The sequence below is a fragment of the Hyposmocoma kahamanoa genome, unplaced genomic scaffold (assembly GCF_003589595.1).
Source record: "Hyposmocoma kahamanoa isolate Upper Pololo Valley unplaced genomic scaffold, ASM358959v1 182, whole genome shotgun sequence".
In the NCBI taxonomy this organism is placed as follows: domain Eukaryota; kingdom Metazoa; phylum Arthropoda; class Insecta; order Lepidoptera; family Cosmopterigidae; genus Hyposmocoma; species Hyposmocoma kahamanoa.
The window spans coordinates 2,157,583-2,177,385 of record NW_020653713.1 but is presented as its reverse complement, the minus strand read 5'-3'; the positions used below and the strand labels follow the sequence as shown (position 1 = coordinate 2,177,385).

The following is a 19,803-nucleotide window of genomic DNA, read 5'->3' as shown; positions in this document are numbered from 1 at the left end:
AATCTGAAACTATTATATTTTATATAATAGCTGTTCCGTACGAAATGCCTATTCAACCGTGACATATAAAGGGACTTGCAATAATAAAAATTGTTCGTTGGAAACAGATCAATACAGAATTTGCCCTTAAAGTAGTTTAGGTTAGTTTTATTGGATCTTTATGTGCTACGTCGTCTTGGACAAGTTTATAACGACTAACGGTGATATAGGCACCTAGATTTATAAGTAGTGTGTTATGATTTTTTCTTGTCCCACGACGTCATAGAGTGAATTAGCGCGAGTGTCAGCTCCTAGTTATAACCAACAGTCATCTGAGTTCTGGTCTCAGTCCTCAATAACATCGAATCTTCCTATTAAAATACCACCCCTAGAAGATATACCCGGATATTATAGAAATACCTAATGATTGTTAAAAAAGACGGTTACTAATTTATTAATAGTGTTGATTTTGATTACTTAATTATGGTGGAACGGTATGTTGTGAGGTACTTTGACAAATAGTTTATGTATTGCCAGTAGAAGGTAGTGTAGAAAAGAGTTTGCTTCTGATCTCAATGACGTTGTATCGTTTATAGTCTACTAGATTTTTGCCAATGATTAATTTTATGAAATGCAACGTTGTTAGTAATTACAAAAATAGATTTTGGTTCATCGAAAAAAGGTTTTAATTTAATTGCTTTCACACCTGTTAACCTTCAGGCTTGGAATTTATTAGGCTCTTATCTACGTTGTCTTATCTAAATACCCCAGAAGTGCTCTACGGTCACGTTTACAATTAATGAATAACGACATTAACAGCTTTTTTAATTAAATCTTCCTTCCCGTTTTCTTGTATGTTTTATTTTTTTATTAAGGGGGCAATGTGCTTTGTAAGTTTTTCTATGTTCAGTTCAAATTAATATTTTACAGTAAGTTACCTCTACCTGCATCAGTATTTTAATAAATGGAGAAAGCGAAATTCAGGAGTATAATGGGTGGAGGCGTAATGGTATTTTTTTTAATACATGGCAGGCAGTGGACTCCAATCTACCTGATGTAAAATGGAGAATGGAATCCAAACGTGAAGAAACCTAGTTCATTGTTGATACAATCACTTCTACCCTGCATGCCTACAAGATGCCTCTTTGTGACTCGTTTGAAGGACCCCATATCGTAAGACGGAGGGCTTTTCACTTCTGCGGTATGGATAAATGTCAGCATAGTCGACGCGGTGTCACTTTGAGGGTTCGTTTTGCGTGCAGACAACGGCTGCCAGTAGCGCGAGCGGTCACTAGCAGCTTGCTTGTTTTAGTTAATCAATGTGGTACAAAATACTATGCTAATAGTATTTTGTACGTCACTTCAACATTCGTGTTGTAAATTTAGAAAAAGTGGAATTATGATATTTGATTAAAAATAATATGCCTTTATAGAACTCATATGATGAACGTGCTGAAATAATGTTTAAAATTGTTTTTCTTTAACAAAACGATTATTAACACGAAGCTTGTTTGGTACCATTAAATAGTGACGTCACAAATAAGTGTTACTGTTTCTTTATGAGTCCTATTTACTGAATGCCTGTAACTGGTTAATTTTACAACTAATTTCAATTCTCTTTTGCACATATGACAATCATTTTATGTCTAAATGTTCATGTTCATCATCATCGACCAATTTTACGTCCCACTGGTGTCTACGGGTCTCCTCAAAAGTGAGGTTTTAGATCATGCTCAGCCATGATGCTTATGAAAAGTAATAATTTTTCTACACATGTGAAATAACCTACTGTTTGCATATAATCTGTATTTCGATATTATACGAAACCTATAAAAACAAGTTCCTTCTCACAGTACTTCGCTGCGTGCCATTTTAAAGACCAAACTAATGCCAAAGGTCATTCCTGTATACGTCATTACCAGCTTCCTTCTGCGTAGGACTCTGGAATACGTGTTGGAATTTTCTATATATTATCCTATTTATGCTAAACAGTAAACCTTTTTATTTCCTATTTCTAGAGCCTTAGCAAAATGTTGCTAAAGTTCTACAAATATAAATAGCTATGCAACATTAACTCTTGGGGTGAATTAGTGCCTGATTGAATTCTGGCTAATTGAAATTGATTACCACCAGGCAGATAATATAACTACGATAATTAATTAACTGCCTCCACTACATTTAATCACTTACACACCCTCCGATATATATAGCCACACACACACGTACATTATGTATTTATTTATTTATTCAATGAACAAAGTTTCAACAACATTCTTAAACTTATTTGACAAATGTGTTTAAGCAGTACAAAAGCCAATTACAGAAACTCACTATGTATATGTGATATTATTATTACAACATTGAGTAGAAAAATAAATTTAAATTGGTATAATAAAAACTGAGTTCATAACTAACTGTAAATTACTGATATCAATTGTCGTGTATAGGTCTGTGTAAGTATATGTGATGGAGCGTGAGTGTCTAGTTCGCCTCCCCCTATTTCCTCAGAGAATGTGCTAGGCGGGTAAAACTAACAAAGAAGAAACTGCTCGCATCGTTAGTGCTTGCAACTCGGCTTACATGGCGCACGAAATCGACGCAAATAAAACTGTTTAAGAAAATAATTTAAAGTCAAATGGTTCAATTATAGTAATTGAGTTAAATATTCAAATAAATTATATAAAGTTAACGTTGATTAATTAATAAAATGAGAAATAAATACATTTTTTTAATTAATTTATTTATTTATTTATACCTCTGATGTTTCCAAGCAAAGCAGTTTTAAATGTAGTTCTAGACATAGAAAACAGGTCAATGTCAGAAAAATACTTGTTGTCATGTCGTTAGCCTCATAGTTTGTCCGTGCAAGCGGTACATGAAAAAGCTGCGTATGACGTGACCTTTTTTTAGGAGCTTTTAGGCTGATTATCCTATTAACTAATTCTGTACAATCTAATTTTCCTGAATATATATCGTACAAAACAGCCATATAGACACTATCAAAATTGTAAGTCCACGTGTCACATTATCTTCGAAATGGTTTCTGACAAGTTTAGTCTTGATACGAGCCAACATGATAGTGTAATTTATGTACTTTATTATTTACCAACAACTTACCAAAGCACAGTGAGCGAAGTTTGTTGGCATTTACTTAAATTGCACAGTCTATCAATTATAATAAAATTGAGCATATAATCATTGACTTACAATTATGTGGACGTCGGGTCCGCGCTAAAGAGTGTCCGAACTTATAGTGCGTTAAAATCGTATACAGAGCGTCATTCACGCTATAGTCTTCGTTTGTTCGACTGACAGCGAAGCAAGCAAAATTAGACAGTACTGCGATGACATTACAATTTAAATTCAACGTTTTAGCTTTTTCATATTCCTTTACATGTCACTACGTTTGAATAGGTTGAGTTGGGATATTTTTTTCGTGGTTTTTGTACATATTAGACACGTCGTCCATTTTATTTGTAACTCAATGCATATAATAGATTCAATTGGCAAGCGTATGTTGAAATTGTAATGTGTAGCCGATTTGAAAAAAATCGCGTATATTTGTTTTTTCAAACAAACGAAAACCAAAACTGATTTGTTTGAAAAAAAAAATAAAATGAATTCAGAAAAACGAAGTTAATACCTGAATCCCTTAATATTGTGCAAACTACAATGGGAATAGCGTCTAATGTGTATTAAAATATACTAAATATAATACATGCTTCAGGTATGGCAAAAAAAACAAGCACATAGAAAAATTAAGGTCTGCTGGTACGGTCCGTAGCTCAGTTGGGAGAGCATCAGGCACGGTACGCTGAACGCGCTGGTTCAAAACCAGCCGGATCGAAGGAATTTTTCTTAGTGTTTGACCTTTGAATTAATAACTATGACATTGTAACAAATGTGATATTACTCCACTATAATTATACAAAAAAATAAGTAAACATCATGATAGTAAAACATCGTGATATTCAGTAGTCTTAGGAGTCGAAACTACCTTAGCTCGAATATTTTTTTTTTCCAACAGTGGTATTCTTGTAAAATTTCGAGATAAGTTTGTGTTTTTTTCCACAGTGGACATTTTTAGTAATCGTAGTTTCCCACCTTATAGTATATTTACTATATTTTTTTTAAAGTGATTGATTCAAAACTTTCACTGCTATGCGGCGTCAACCAAAGACATTTGAGGTAGTATACTCTTAATATTAAATGCTTCAGGCCCTAGCACGTATGTCCTCGGTTTTATCCGCTCACGCGACGCGCTCCTCCTACCGCAAAATGGCGGCTATTTAGTTTCGCAAATTAGAAAAACTTTCAGTTTAAATACAAGTTTTTATAAATAAACATTATTATTCCGCATTGCTAAATAAATACCCCCCCTACTATCAACAAGAACATCTCAAATAAAATGCAGTAATACACCGCAAATCCTGCACTTAAAAAGCACTAATGAAATTTTTGGTGTACTTGGATAAATATGATAATATTCCGTTTGAGTGGTTCTAACGTTTACCATGAAATTACTCCTTAAAGTATGGTTTATAACATTTATATTCAGGGTAAACTTAAAGAACGCTACTTACGGTATGTTTTCAATAAATAAACACCGAAACACCAGCCCAAACAATAACACACGATTGTCGTGAAGTATTTTTGAAGTTGTTTATTTTTTTAAAGGCATTAAAAACTTTATGGTTTGCTAGAGTAGTTACCAAAATAGCAATTAGTACTAGTTCTTTTACCTGTTATAACTTCGATATCCGATAAATCGGTATAAAATCATCACCGGCACCTCTAGGCTAAATGAAAAACGTACTTTTGTAGGTAATGTAGAATGTACATATTATAGCATTAAAATTGAATGCGATAATTTCATTATAATGTGCTCTTTATTTGATCATAGGAATGATATTGCCTTGGTCAGAATCACTTCACAAATTATGTACATTTTGATGTATACGGGGCCTTTGGGGGCTTAATACTGGTAATGGCCTAAAATTTAAGACTCTCCAAAAAACATTATCGTCCATATCAATTAGCGATAGCGGCGCCTAAATTTACCTAGGCATCGGCCGTCATCGCATCGCGGCCAGGTGACGAGCGTCCCACGTAAATGGAGTGCTCAAATTGCACGCCCACCTGATTTTTGATTAACATTAATTTCTAAATTTAGATGCGTTATAAAAATAGCTATGGATGGTATTTTAAACTCCCGTATTTTGTCGCATTATGTGGTGTTATTTTCAAAACGAAGTTATAAGTAGCTTAGTGGGAGAAAGGTTGCTTCTCAATTTTTTTATGAGACCAAGTAACGGGACGAACAAGTCGTACACCTGGTGGCAAGCGACACGCCTGTCCTTAGCAGTTGCAGTGCCACTCAGAGTTTTAATCGCAAAGATCTGAAGAGCCTCCATCACCCTGAGATATAAAGTTGACAAGTCCCATGTGTCTGTAATTTCACCAGCACCCTTACTCTACAACACCGGAAAGCAGTAATGCTGACAAAGCTTCTTAGAGAGGTAAGTTGCCGTGTCAGTTGCGACGACGGTTTGAATCCCTTTGGCGGCAGGTACCTATGACTTTCGTTCGTACATTTGTGAATATTTAGTGGCAATGTCTCTCGCTAAAACTGAAATAAAACGTAGTAATTAAGTGTGCACAAGTGTGCAAAGGTGTCAAGTCTTCATGTCAAGGCCATCGTGGCTGACTATGGATGACTATTGATTAATTTGTTCATCTCTCTTTAGAGGAGATCCGGGCCCAATGTATGCAAGGTTGACGGTAATGACTATTTTGAAAATTCGCTCATTACTTTGAATACATTGACTTACAAATAAATGGACGACGGGTCTAATACAAAATCCACGAAAAAAATGTCCCAAGTCACCCTATTTAAACGTAGTGACATGTCAAGGAATATGAAAAAGCTAAAACGTTGAATTTAAATTGTAATGTCATCGCAGTACTGTCTAATTTTGCTTGCTTCGCTGTCAGTCGAACAAACGAAGACTAGAGCGTGAATGACGCTCTGTATACGATTTTAACGCCCTATAAGTTCGGACATTTTTAGCGCGGACCCGACGTCCATATAATTGTAAGTCAATGTTTGAATATGTCAAATCGATACCTTGAATGAACTACACCTACTTAATTTTTTGGTCATCTCTGTTTTTATTTTTGTTTCTTTAATTTTTTTTTTACAAAATTTCGTAGAGAATAATATTAAATAAAATTACGTTACTTACTAATGTAATTTTATTTTGTGAAAAAAAAAATAAAGAAACAAAAATAAAAACAAAGATGATCAAAAAATTTAGTTGGGGTAGTTTTCGTTGGAGGTATCGAAATGACCATACAATTTGAATGAATTATGTATGAATGAAGTTGTATTTTTAAAGAATTCAAATAAATTGATTTTCTGTTGTCAAGTACATGGGTAAATGTCTATGCCAGTTCTATTTTGCGGCAATAAACCGATAAGAGCGTCTTATCACGGGTTTTATCCTGCATGATGAATCTAGATATTTATAATCTCTAATTATTAATTTTTATGATATCAAGCGACGGAACGAACAAGCCGTGCGCCTGATGGTAAGCCTGTCTACAACAGTTGCAGTGTCACTCGAAGCTTTAACTCGTAAAGATCTTTTAGATTGGCCTGAGACTTAAAGTTGACAAAATCCTAATTCACATATTTCTGCAGATAAAACTCTTATTAAGTTCATAGCTTTTTCGTTATTGAGTTTCACATGCAGAAAGATAGTGGTTTTCTTACCATAGCTATACAAATTAAAGACTTTTGTGGAAAATGTCACTTATGTGGTTTTACCTTTAAACAGACGATATTTAACTCTTTCACAAGGAGCTATACTGCTACTACAGTTAATTCAAGAAATAACAGTGAGTTTTTGTAATATCAAGGACTTATTTAAAAGACTGGGGCTTATGATATGTTTATTAACCCAACCTAATCGGAAGAGGTCCGTTGTTAAATAATAGAGTCAGGATACTCGCAGATTTGTTCACATGAATCAATTATAACGGTTCTGATAGAGTTACAAGTATTTAATTGGTTTCCCGGTAATGGATTAGTGTGACGTCATTTTGCTTGAACAAACTCGGCCAATATTTGTTTGGCGTAGTAATTAAAAGTTTGCTCAAAGTCTTTAACTGTGACCGAATTGTTCTAATGATCGTCAATATAGATACTATTATTGGACGTGTATCCTTCTTATTGACATAGTTTGATTTGGAAATTAATTTTCTCTAATAAGGTCCGTCTATAAGGGTTTCGAGAAGGATGTAATTATAGAGAACTCTGTTTAATTTTGACTGACATTTGCCAATACTGCCCCGATAAGCCGAAAAGCGCTACCTGAATCAGAGTAAGTTTTGAGAACATTTTGTAAATTGTATTTTCGCACCTTTTAAAATAAATCTTTTTGAAGATATTAAAACTTATTTATACGTATTTTTTACTAATAGATTTATAGACATACTTGAATTATCCATAAATTGTACCATTAAACCTATTTTGTGAGATACCGCTATTTTGATTATAAAGAAAGTCGCCAAATCTATTAGTAATTTAAGGAAAAATTGAGATATAAAAATACTTCTTAGTGGTTTTTTAAATGTTTTGAGTTAGATAGCGCTATTTCTATAATACCATTCGTTGCGAAATTATTGTAGCTATTGAATGGTATAAAAAAAGTAAAAGGTATCTCAGAGATGGCCCTCGGCATAGCAGGGCAGAATACAGCTACTTCTACTTATCGTATCGATGGCATAGACTTGCAGCCTAGATCTATCGATCATGTTTGCCATTGGTGCAAGAATTTGCTAATCGACATACAGTTTTCACTGATTGTTGATCATGGTGCGTCAGATCTACATTGAATATGAATAGAATAGAATAGAATAGAAACCATTTATTGTAACGCCACATTTTAAAAGAAAAAAACACAAAAACAAAGACTAATATAACTAGAACAGAAATAACACAAAGAACAGCATAAAAACATTTCAACAACAAGTTACATAATACTATAGTGACATGTGTGCGGCTGTGGCGTGTACAAAAGGATCCCATTCAGCTAAAGTCACAACCAAGGCTAGGTTGTGACGCTGGTTTTCAATGGGCCCTAGCCAATAGTATGTATTTGTAAGTGACTTAAACGCTAAAAACCAAGAGAAGTAAGGAAAAAGAATAGAACGTCTTACGGGAAGTCTATAATATTGCATTCAGGATACCGCAACACTTATTTACGAAAAGAACTTGTAATTTCAAGACATATTTGAGCAGTACTATTGTTACCGAAGATAGGAATAGGCTGAGTCTAGTTTTGCCTAAATTTCAAGTGAGGGATTTCCGAGAGAGGTTTCATTCGCTCTATGTGTATTACTGCCGCCCCCTAACTAAAACGTGGCTGACACAATAATTTTTTGAGATAAGTATCATAAAAAACCTTAACCCGGTATTAGTGTATGGTTTCATACATTCGGCATAACTCTGCACACGCGGTGATCTACTTTAGCCATGTGCCGCACTTTTATTTAAACATGCAATTCACACTCTGTTTTCACGTAGTACGTTACCAACTGTCGACCTATACACGACATCAAGGAAAGATTTGCCACCATAGTATCTGTATTTTTACGTACAATATACTTTTACCATTGTCTTTGCAAGTCTTTCTCTGCGTACTACCACTACAATCCATGTATGGAGTAGGTTGGCCCAATACAATTTGAATATTGAAACACGTTAACTAATTTTAACTGTTTTTAAAATAGAATTGAGCTCTATTTTTTGGTTAGTGGACGGCAGATTATTTGAAGTTTTTCTTTTTTGACGAACTCTTTCACAAGGAGTTCTACCGCTACTATAAAGTTAAGAAGTTTAAGTAAGAATGCTTTGGAAAAAAGCAAGCAGTAAACTGAAAATTAAGAGACTTTTTTTTTAAAGTTTTTCTTATAAAAAGAATAGTTTAAATACATTTTTAAAATTAAGCATTTTATTTAAGTTAAATATACATTAGGTTTATTTTATTTTATTCAGTAAGTTTAATTGTATTTAAAAAAAACTTTATTCTGTTTTAACTTAGTAGAAAGAAATATTATCATTGTATATAAAAGGCGTAACTAACTTAAATGTGACTTGCAATGTAACTAAAGGGTTTACATATATGCAGTTGTGCCTTTTTAGTGTTATTTATGAAGTAATAAATAATAAAATCCATTGAATCAAATATGATTTTTTTGTGATAGAAAATCTGATTATTGATGTCAATTTGCTTTTTAAACTTACTGTGTATAATTATTAATACAAAGATCGAACACTCAGAAAAAACACTCAGAAAAAATTTCTTCGATCCGGTCGGATTCGAACCGACGTCTTCTTGCATACCGTGCCAGACGCTATACCAACTAAGCCACGGAACGAACCAACGGACCTCACGAATTTTTCTATGTGCTTGGGTCGTGTCTTTGTACTTGGTCTTTCAACGACTTTTTAGTCGCTTAACTGGTTTTTAGTGGCTTAGTTGTATACCAACTGCGTCTGGCACGGTATGCAAGAAGACGTCGGTTCGAATCCGACCGGATCGAAGGAATTTTTCTGAGTGTTCGATCTTTGTATTAATAATTATAACAAACTAGTGGAGTAATTTCACAAAAAATAATTGAATATCAATTCCATAAAAATTTAATTATTACTATGTATATCCAACAATTATTGAGATAGATTGCTACAAAATATTGTATAGATTAGCCTTTTTCCCCGATCTAATATGTATATAACTCAATATTGATAAAATGTTAGATATGCCTTTTCTCGTTCCGATGGCAGTGTACTCTGCTCTTTCGACCTCTAATTACTAAACGCATACGAAGGACCATGATTTCTATACACAACAAGCATTGTAAATATCCTCACGTACATTCTCGTAGATTTTGTGCTAATATATAAAGATACTAAGTTATCAATGCTGTGTCGAAGACGGTGACAGCATGGTGGTTTACATGCGGCTTCAGATTTTCCGGAACGCAAATGTCAATTGGTTATTACTATACCATAGATAATACAATGCCTTAGCAATTTACTTTCACCGACCTTCGCAATACATCATAGTGTCTTGTCCTATGGTCCATACAAGAAATAAATGCCATGACATTTGTCTAACGGAGATATGTGATCGTATTGTTTTGCTCTTTATGTTCGTGGTCACGTCTTATGGATGTCAGGGGTGGGCGGGGAGTGCTTGTGGCCAGTATATGTTTTATTAAGTACGTAAACAAGAGACGAGGCACTATGGTCAGATTATTCATCAGAGATAACGAACTGACAGTTGTTAATGTCACTTTCAAATGGTACATTGTGTATTAAGGACGACGGTAAATAAGAAAGTACTAACGAGGGCCTATTAGAAGCCCGAAGCCAAAGGTTTTATTAAATCAAGTTTTATATTTTTTATAGAAATAAATACAATATTTATTTCTTGAATAAATAAATGTGGTTCACAACACAACAATTACGGATTTTGCAACGGGTATTTCTTTTTTTTATCAACAGATGACCAGTTAGCTATTCTTCCATAGATAATAAGCTCCTAATGGAAGAGTTCGTCCATGAATGTACTGCCACCTGTAATGTTGACAGTGACAGTGCCCTTCAGATCTTTGCGATTTAAAGAGCTAAGTTGCACTGCAACTGTTATGGACAGGCGTGTCGCTTACCACCAGGCGCACGACTTGTTCGTCCTGTCACTTGGTATCATAAAAAAAAAGCTATAATTAAACATATTTATGGCTAATGGCATCTTCATCACTGTGAATATTCTTTGACTTAAGTGATGATGGTTGTTAAGAATTGTTAATGAAAACAGGGAAGAAATAAAACAGTGGAAGTGCTTGAAGCCTCGATTACTATCTCGGAACTGCTGTCGCAAAAACGCACACGGACAAAATATAAACACTGCGGAATCTTGATAATGATTGGACATAGTTTCTAATTTAAAAAGGTGTAACACTGAGTGTTCCATCTTTGTATTAATAATTATAACAAACTAGTGGAGTAATTTCACATAAAAATAATTGAATATCAATTCAATAAAAAATTTAATTCTGGATTGTTAATATAATTTAAACTCTACCAGTCGCTAATATCGTTGAAAGTTCAATATCTTTAATGCAAGTTACGACGTTTTGATTTTATATTGAAATTTTATTCAACGTGCTGCCATCTTGCGGCCAATAGCTGGACTATGACGAACGATTAACGTCTGAATCAACTAGATACGCAGAAAATTGAAAATTTATTAAAATCAGACTTACTGATATTCTACTACGGGTAATAGTTTTAAGAGCGGCTATTATATTTGTACTCCAAAACAGCACAAAAAGGCATTTTTCTGCAATTTTAGGGAATTTGCGCGAAATAATGACAACCATACCATACAAAGCAAAAATGGTGGACTGAGGTCAATTAGGTCCTTCAAGACCTAATGCTGGAACGCGTCTGACGTTACCTAATCACTTCTACTGTATTTATTGTTCTGTGAATGAAACCATAGAATACGTAATGATGTTTTAAAATTCGTGTATTTCTTAAATTCTATATTTAAAAACTGTACCTATACCAATTCAATTATGTATGACATATTTAACGCTGACACATCTTGAGTGACTGAGTGATGAGGGTATATTGATTAAAAAGCCGGTTATATCATTGTTGCTGCCCGGGGTTGTTCATTCTAAGTATAGTAACACCTGCAACCACTTCTCAGAGTTAGTGTACCACATTCAGATGAAAATGTTCACAATGGCTGTGTATACATGTAATCCCTATTGCATTGTGTTATTGCTGAATATTTTATACTTTTTAATGTACTTGCATTGCTTTGTTCCCATGTGATTTTTGTTCATTTTAGATAGACCAATGCACTGTGATTCCCCCATAGGCCATAAATCAAAAAAAATCATTGGCTTATCCCGGTTAGATCAACTCACTAAGTTAGTAACTAGTTAACAAGCTTCCAAAAACTATAAATATCAATGTAATTAGGTCACGTTATCATTCACTTTTGTGCATCGGAAGTGAGCGCATCGCGAGACTAATTATCACCACGTGTGAGTCATCGAAACTTAATCACTTTGTTTTTGAGTGTCACTATTCCAAATCAAGTGTTTACGTGTTGTGAAAGCATGGAGATCCAAGAGCATGGTATGTACTTTTATTATCAATTTTTTTTAATTTTTTTTATGCATATTTTTTTTTATATAATTTTTTTATTGAAGGCAGTTTTTTGGTGAAAATTTTTGGCATAACTTAATTTCCTTTAGACCTACAACTTTTGGCTGCGCTGAGCTGCACCTGAGGTATATGGTTTTTGAATAAGGAGTATGTCCTTATTAAGAGCTATAAGTTTCATTTGCATCTTGCTGCCTCTTCTTGGCTTAAAGGGGTGTCAAAGTATGCATGTCCATAGTATTGAATTTTTAATTTTTTTTTAAGCTTTCATATTGTTTTAGGTACATTTTTCAAATGTTCTGTATCGAGGATGACAATTTTTGATATTTGGCACTCTAAAGTGGGTAATCCAAATGAAAAAATGCAACACGTCCTGAGCACTTTGACCGAAACATCATCCCTTTCTGACGACATCGAAAATATTGATTTAGAGACTTTAAGCCTTAAAATTAAGAATATTTGTAAACGAATTTCCCACTACTGGGCAAAGTCGAATCGTACTAGATCTAAATTCTTAGAAAAATATTCAGATTGGCTGCATGTCGTTGAAAATATTGATGTACAGCGAACTGAGTTACGTGTATCTCAGAGCTTTGACGAAGTTAAACCATCAACTTCTTCATCGCATGGCCGTCCGAGAATTAACTTTGACGACACCAGTAAACGTACAAAAAGGAGAAGATTGGCTAGTTTGTCTAACCAAGACCCTTCTCTTGTACAGTCATTGCTCAATGCGTCCGATAGCTTGTCTTGTCCTGAAATCGATTCTAGCGAAGTTTTATCGCTCATTGTTGAAGCTCAGTTAACTCGACATCAATATATATTAGTAAAGAAATTTATAGACAATAAGTTTTCAAAAACCATTTTCCCATCTTACCAAAGTGTCGTGGAATCTAAAAAACACTGTTATCCTTCAGATATTACTGTTACAGAATCATCCGCCGAAGTCGAACTTCAAAGTTTATTAGATCATACTGCCAATCGGATTCTCAAGTCTCAAAAAGATGTTTTGGATAGTGTACCTAATGAGTCTCTAGATAAGATATCTTTGATAGGGAAATGGGGTTTCGATGGCAGTACAGGGCATTCAGAATATAAACAGTGTTTTTCTGACTCCACTCTTGAAGACAGTAGCCTGTTTGTTACTTCGTATGTGCCACTTCAGCTTGTTTTGACAACAGATAACAAAGAAAATTCAGTAGTTTTGTGGAAAAATCCTCGTCCTTCATCAACTCGATACTGTCGTCCTATACGCCTCCGATATTTGAAGGAATCGACTGCAGTGTCAGTTGAGGAAGAAGCTCATTTTAAAGATAAAATAAGGAACTTGCAGCCTACTGTTTTCAAGGAAGAAGATCGCGAATATCGCATTACTCATTGTTTGCAACTTACTATGGTAGATGGTAAAGTGTGTAATGCACTTAGTGGTGTTTCTTCATCAAAATGTTTTATTTGTAACGCCTTGCCCAGTGAAATGAACAAAATTGACGAATGTTTAAATAAGGAAGTCGATGAGAGTAAATATGAATTTGGTTTATCACCTCTTCACGCGTTAATACGTTTTTTTGAATATTTTGTTCATGTCGCGTACAAGTTAGATGTTAGGAAATGGCAAGCTAGGTCCGCTAATGACAAAATGCTTGTTGCTGCAAAAAAATCATATGTTCAGACTCAATTTAGAGAAAGATTAGGGCTTATAGTGGATAAGCCTAAAAGTGGCGGAAGCGGAACATCAAACGATGGTAATACAGCCAGGCGGTTTTTCTCGAATTCAGAAATTTCCGCTGAAATTACTGGGATCAAGAAGGATCTCCTAGATCGTTGCTGGATCATCCTTCAATGTTTAAATTCGGGATATAATATTAATAAGACGAACTTCGAAGAGTTCGCTTTAGAGACGGCTCGGCAGTTAGTTGCCGAGTATCCGTGGTATAACATGCCTGCTTCCGTTCACAAAGTTCTAATTCATGGTGCTAATGTTATAGATTACGGTTTGTTGTCAATCGGAGAGTTGTCTGAAGAAGCAGCTGAAGCGACTAACAAATACATCAAGTCTTTTAGAAAAAATCATACGCGTAAAATGAGTCGCATTGTGACCAACACAGATTTAGTAAATAGGCTGCTTCTTCATTCAGATCCCTTCATAACAGGTCTACGAAAGTTACCTGTTAAAAAAAAAGGTGTACTGTCAAAAGCTGTATTAGACTTGTTATGTATTTAAAGTTAATATTGTTGAGATTTAATGTATTTTGGTATAATTTGTGTTTTGTTTGTATTTTGTAAAATGAACTTTTTTATGTATTTTTATTGTTTTAATTTATTCATTTGTGGTTATTGTTAATACAAATAATCATTATTTACACAGTTTTACCATTAAAAGTCGCAGTATAAAATGTTTTAGATACATCGTCTAAAAACAAAATTACTGCGAGACATTTTTACACCTAAATATTGTCAAATATTTTTTAAAATGTATAATTTTATTAATTTACGTTTACCTAATCATATTTTAACGTAATAAAATAAAAAAATAATAATAATTTCGGAGTTACGTATTTATGACCGCCTTAGTATGGAGCGTGAATCACCGTGCAATGTTAGAACGGTTGCTTCTCAATCGAGATGATGATGGTTTGAATCCCTGTAGCGGCATGTACCGATGTCTTTAATTATATAGGCTACGTTCATTTGTTAATATTTAGCAGAAATACCTTTCGCTAACGGGGAAGAAAAACATCGCGGTGGAACCTGCACGTCGAAGAAGGTTCACAATACTTTGAAAACGTGTGACAGGATAGGTTAACGATTTAGGCATCCCTAAATCGTCCACTAAGAGGAGACCTGCGGCTAAATGATAAATGTTCTAGTGTAGTGTAGTGGACTTATCGGAACTTACCCTAACGATGCATAACTGAAATATCATTAAAGAATTTCAATATTCTATAACTGGGTTATGGTTTTTTATGACATCTCAAAAAAATATTTTGTCAATAGCCGCGTTTTAGTTTTTTTTTATTCTAATGTAAGTGTGCATTTGACCTCCATCTCTCCTGATGGAAAGTGAGGATGAGGTCGACGATGGACCATGCACACCTAGATAATGCCTATTCACTCTCGCCTTGAAAAGTCCAAGTTATAACGTTCAGAGAAGAAGTCTAGTTAGTTAGCGGGCGGCAGTGCTCATCGGGACTTATACCAGGTTAATGCTGATGACAGTGATAACTAAAATAACTATAACAATAGCTGTTGGTAGGTACCTTGAATTAAACTTTCACGATTTTCATTATTTCATTTTTAATTCGGGACTTAATCACGTATAAAACATATTTTAATTATCTCGACTTTGGTAATTAGCTGTTGGTAATTAAATTCGTTGCAACAATTAAACAAGAGACCTGGAATCGTGATATAATTTGTTTCGCCATACATTCTCTTCACGAGATCGAATCGTGATTCAAACGACCATGAAAGTACTTTAAAGTGGAATACATTTTATCAAGATTTTTATTAAGTGCGAAATTATTATTGAAAGGAATGTCGGATGTAATGATGACGTAACAAACCCCAATTAAAGTGCATAACATGCTTTTTTTATGTTATCAAGGAAGTGGATGAACGAGTCGTGGGCTTGGTTGTAGGTGGCATACCTACCCATGATAGTTCCAGTTACACTCAGAGCTTTCAATTGCAAACATCTTAGAGGCAGCTCCTGCCTGATTGCTGAGGTTATTCCCTAAAATGGGTCAATGCCATCGTTCTAATTTAGTGGGCCTATACGCCCTTAATTGATATGGTAGTGTATTTAGTTAAATTGATTTATGTAAAAAATAAGGTTGAAAAGGTGTTTGTCACTCATCATCATGTAGTGCCTCTCCACTACTGGAGACTGGCCGCCAGCTTGGAGAACTCTTCCCTGTCTTGAGCCAAGCGAAACAGATGTTCTACACTGGCAATATTGGTCCATTCCCGGATGTTGCGCAACCACGACTTCTTCCTTCTTCCAGTACGCCGTTTACCCTCGATCTTGCCCATCATTATCAGTTGCAGAAGTCGGTATTTTTCATGCCGTAGAACGTGTCCAAGATACGCAACTTTCCTTTTGTTGACGGTCTGCAAGAGTTCTCGGTCCCTCCCAACGCGCTGAAGAACTATCACATTGGGATCTTTCTGGGTCCAGCTAATGCGAAGCATTCTACGCTAGCACCACATCTCGAAGGACTCAAGACGCCTCTGGGTGTCGGCTTTTAGAGTCTAAGCCTCGCTACCGTACGACACTACAGGCCAGACGTAGCAGTGGAGCAACCTCACTGCAGTTGATTTTATTGTTTTCGGTCCCAGAAACAGATGGTTCTTTATAGAGTTAAAGAAGGCGAGAGTTCGCTCTTTTTCCATAATAGGATAATAATATTCTCCATAAAAGTTCCGTAAAAGCCTATTAGAGGGGCGTAAAAATATCTCATATAGGCACGACATATGTCTGTGATAAACGGAGGGGACGCTGCTGGCAATATTGTTTTGTACGTAGAGTAGTATTGGAATTGATGAAATGGACAGTATTTTAGAAGAATAGAATAGATCATTTATTTCATATTATCAATTTCATAATATTACAATTCGAAATATAATGTCAAGGGATAACATGAGCGTCATTAATGTAAATAATAATTTCATTGTTAATATAGAATAAAATAATTAAAAGCGAAATAAAGAAAAATATGAACTACAATAATACAAATAAAAATTTAAACATTTTCAAAATACAATCGTCCAAAATTTAAAATATAATTACAATTTCTTTAAAAGAAATTCCTCTACACTGTAAAATTCATTATTCAATAAAAGGTGTTTCAGTTGGGAACAAAACACTTCGTCATTTGTAACACTTTTTAGACTTGTGGGTAGGTGTTCGTAAATCGGGTCCCGATTACTCGCGGATTTTTCGTTGAGAGTTGGGTTCGATGAGCAAGGGGTTTCAATATTCGTGTGTTACGTAATAGTCGGCCTCCACCTGCGCATCGCTCGTAAATATGTATGTTTTTATAAATATATATAATATATTTAATACGATATAATATGTATGTTTATAAATAAATCAATAAATAAATAACGCACACACTCAACATAGCCCCGCACTAGGGAAACCCTGTGTCGCGGGTGCCATGGACACACACATAGACAACCACAAATTACACCCAAACTCACGAGAGAAATAAATACAGGCCATACAAATATTTCTCCCGGCCCGGGAATCGAACCTGGGACCTCTGCGTGGCAGTCCGGCATGGTAACCGTTCGGCCACGGAGGCAGTTTATAAATGTTTTACGACACAGGATCGGTTTGAGCTAGAAAAAAAAACGAACGAAGTCCTTCTTTTGCGCTCATTGCTAGGCAGAAATCTCTTCCAGGCAACATCAGGTTAAACAGGAGTTACAGGATAAACTTAAAGATAATAATATATATTTCATGTATTTATATATTTTTTATGATGTCAAGTGACGGGACGAACAATTCGTGCGCGTGTTGGTAAGGGACATGCCTGTCCATAGCAGTTGCAGTGCCTTACGAAGATATGAAGGCCACTGCCACTGCGCCCTTCACTCTGAGGCATAAGTTGACAAGTCACAAGTAATTTCACCAGTATCCTTACCTTTCAAAACCGGAACGCAGTAATGTTTACATTACTGCTTGGGATGAACTCTTTCACAAGGAACTCTACTGCTACTAAACTACTGCTTCTGCCTTCTTCGACAGTTGTGTGATGATTCCCATAAGTGGCCCACGAGCTTTCGTATGCGTATGATCGACTCTGGCAGAGAATTTTCTTATTTCATTTTTTCATTGGTTCCCCAGACTTTAACAGCTCCTATCAGCTGTCAAAACTTGTTTAGGAGCCATAAACTCGGTTATTCTATTAAAAGTTTCATAGCTTCAAAAGTAAAATAACGTGAGTAGAAAACGTTTAGTTTCTAAATAAAATTACCTACAGTACAGTACACACCCATGCTTTAGTTGTAATATCAAGTCTATGCCACTTACTATAAAAACTGTCCAAAGCTGAATATGATTTGTTTCTTAAAGCATAGCGCGTGTTACGGCATGGTGGTTTTATGGTCTGTGCAATACACATACTCTGTGTCGAGTATCCATAAATAGAGTGTTTAAGACAGTTACATGTGAAATCCATACATGCTGGTGAAATTACAGGCACATGGTACTTGTCAACTTTTGTCTCGAGGTGAAGGGCACAGTGGGAGTGCTTCAGATGTTTGCGATTTAAAGCTCTGAGTGGCACTGCAACTGTTATGTACAGGCGTGTAGCGTACCATCACTTGTTCGTCCTGTCACCTTAGCATAATAACGCATAGAAATCTAGTCCGCACACGCTAAGTGAGGCAAATTGAAGCACGCCCAAAGGGCCTACACGAGCGGGCGGGCCTTCAGTGCTCAAGGTCAACTTGCACCGCGAACAGATCAAGAATTTTAGCTAAAAATGACGAAATGTGCGGTAAATGAGTGTAAAAATACGTCAGACAAACATAAAATAGATACTAACATCACATTCCACAAGGAAGTAACGCGTTTCAACTTGTATTTTTATATAAATATTCAGTAAAACCGAAAATTAACCTACTACTAAAACTAGCCTACATCAATTTGATTTTTACCTCACTTGTGACAGTTCGTTTGATATGAAACTATCATTCTATTAAGTCAATGTTCTATGCGTTGTTATTCTAAGTAAGAAAAAAGAAGTTGAAATAAAATAATACAAAGTACGTATTTAAACTTGAAGGAACATAAAGCAAATAATGCCTCTCTCTTTAGTTACTAAGAAAAATAAAATGAAAACAATATTAATTATTTTCCCTTTTATTGTTTCAGCGACAAACGGCGCGGGTAGTGGCCCGGGCGGAGGTGAAGCGCGGAGGGGTGGTGACGTCACGCCACACACGCAGCCACAGAGGCGGCTCATCAAAGTCGATTTTGACAATCTTGAGGTATGTTTTAAATGGTTTTACTACGTATTAGATCATATTTCCATGCCGCGACCATTAACGAACTTCATAGGCATAAAATTGTTTTGTTTGAATGAAGCATCAATTCCTTTGTTAATTATTTACTGTATAATTCCTGTCTACGTACATTCTATTCATACTAGATTAAAATTAAGGGCGTCTATTTTTAAAAACAGTCTGTAGTGGATTATTTTTAGTAAAAATTAAAGTACGGGTTAAAAGTACAATATTTGACCACCATGATATTCAATTGTTTTTGTGAAATTACTCCTCTAGTTTGTTATATTATATGGCTAGATTCAAACCAACGTCTTCCAGCAAACCGTGTCAGATGCTATGCCAACTAAGTCACGGAACGTTTTTAGTTTTTAACGACTTTTGTGTAGCTTCGTCATAACGGGGAATGCTCAGAGGAAAATCCGCCAAAGAAATAGAGCCCATCCCCTCAGTCACCGTCGCAAAACAAACGATTCTTAAGTCCTTTATCTATATTGTTGCACTCGTTCTCTCATTTTTCATAGAGAAAAACATAAACAGAATTCAGTTACTCCGAAGGG

The 19,803-nt window shown here is 35.2% G+C and overlaps 1 protein-coding gene across 3 annotated transcripts in view; it reads left to right on the top strand.

Moving 5' to 3' along the window:
* LOC113226213 (protein spire) overlaps window positions 1-19,803 on the top strand; it is a 284,542-nt gene that overhangs the window by 239,580 nt on the left and 25,159 nt on the right. For all 3 annotated transcript variants that reach the window (XM_026458778.1, XM_026458777.1, XM_026458779.1), the window contains exon 9: window positions 19,113-19,228. In XM_026458778.1, the coding sequence (XP_026314563.1) occupies window positions 19,113-19,228 (116 nt within the window). The remainder of the gene's footprint in view (window positions 1-19,112; window positions 19,229-19,803) is intronic.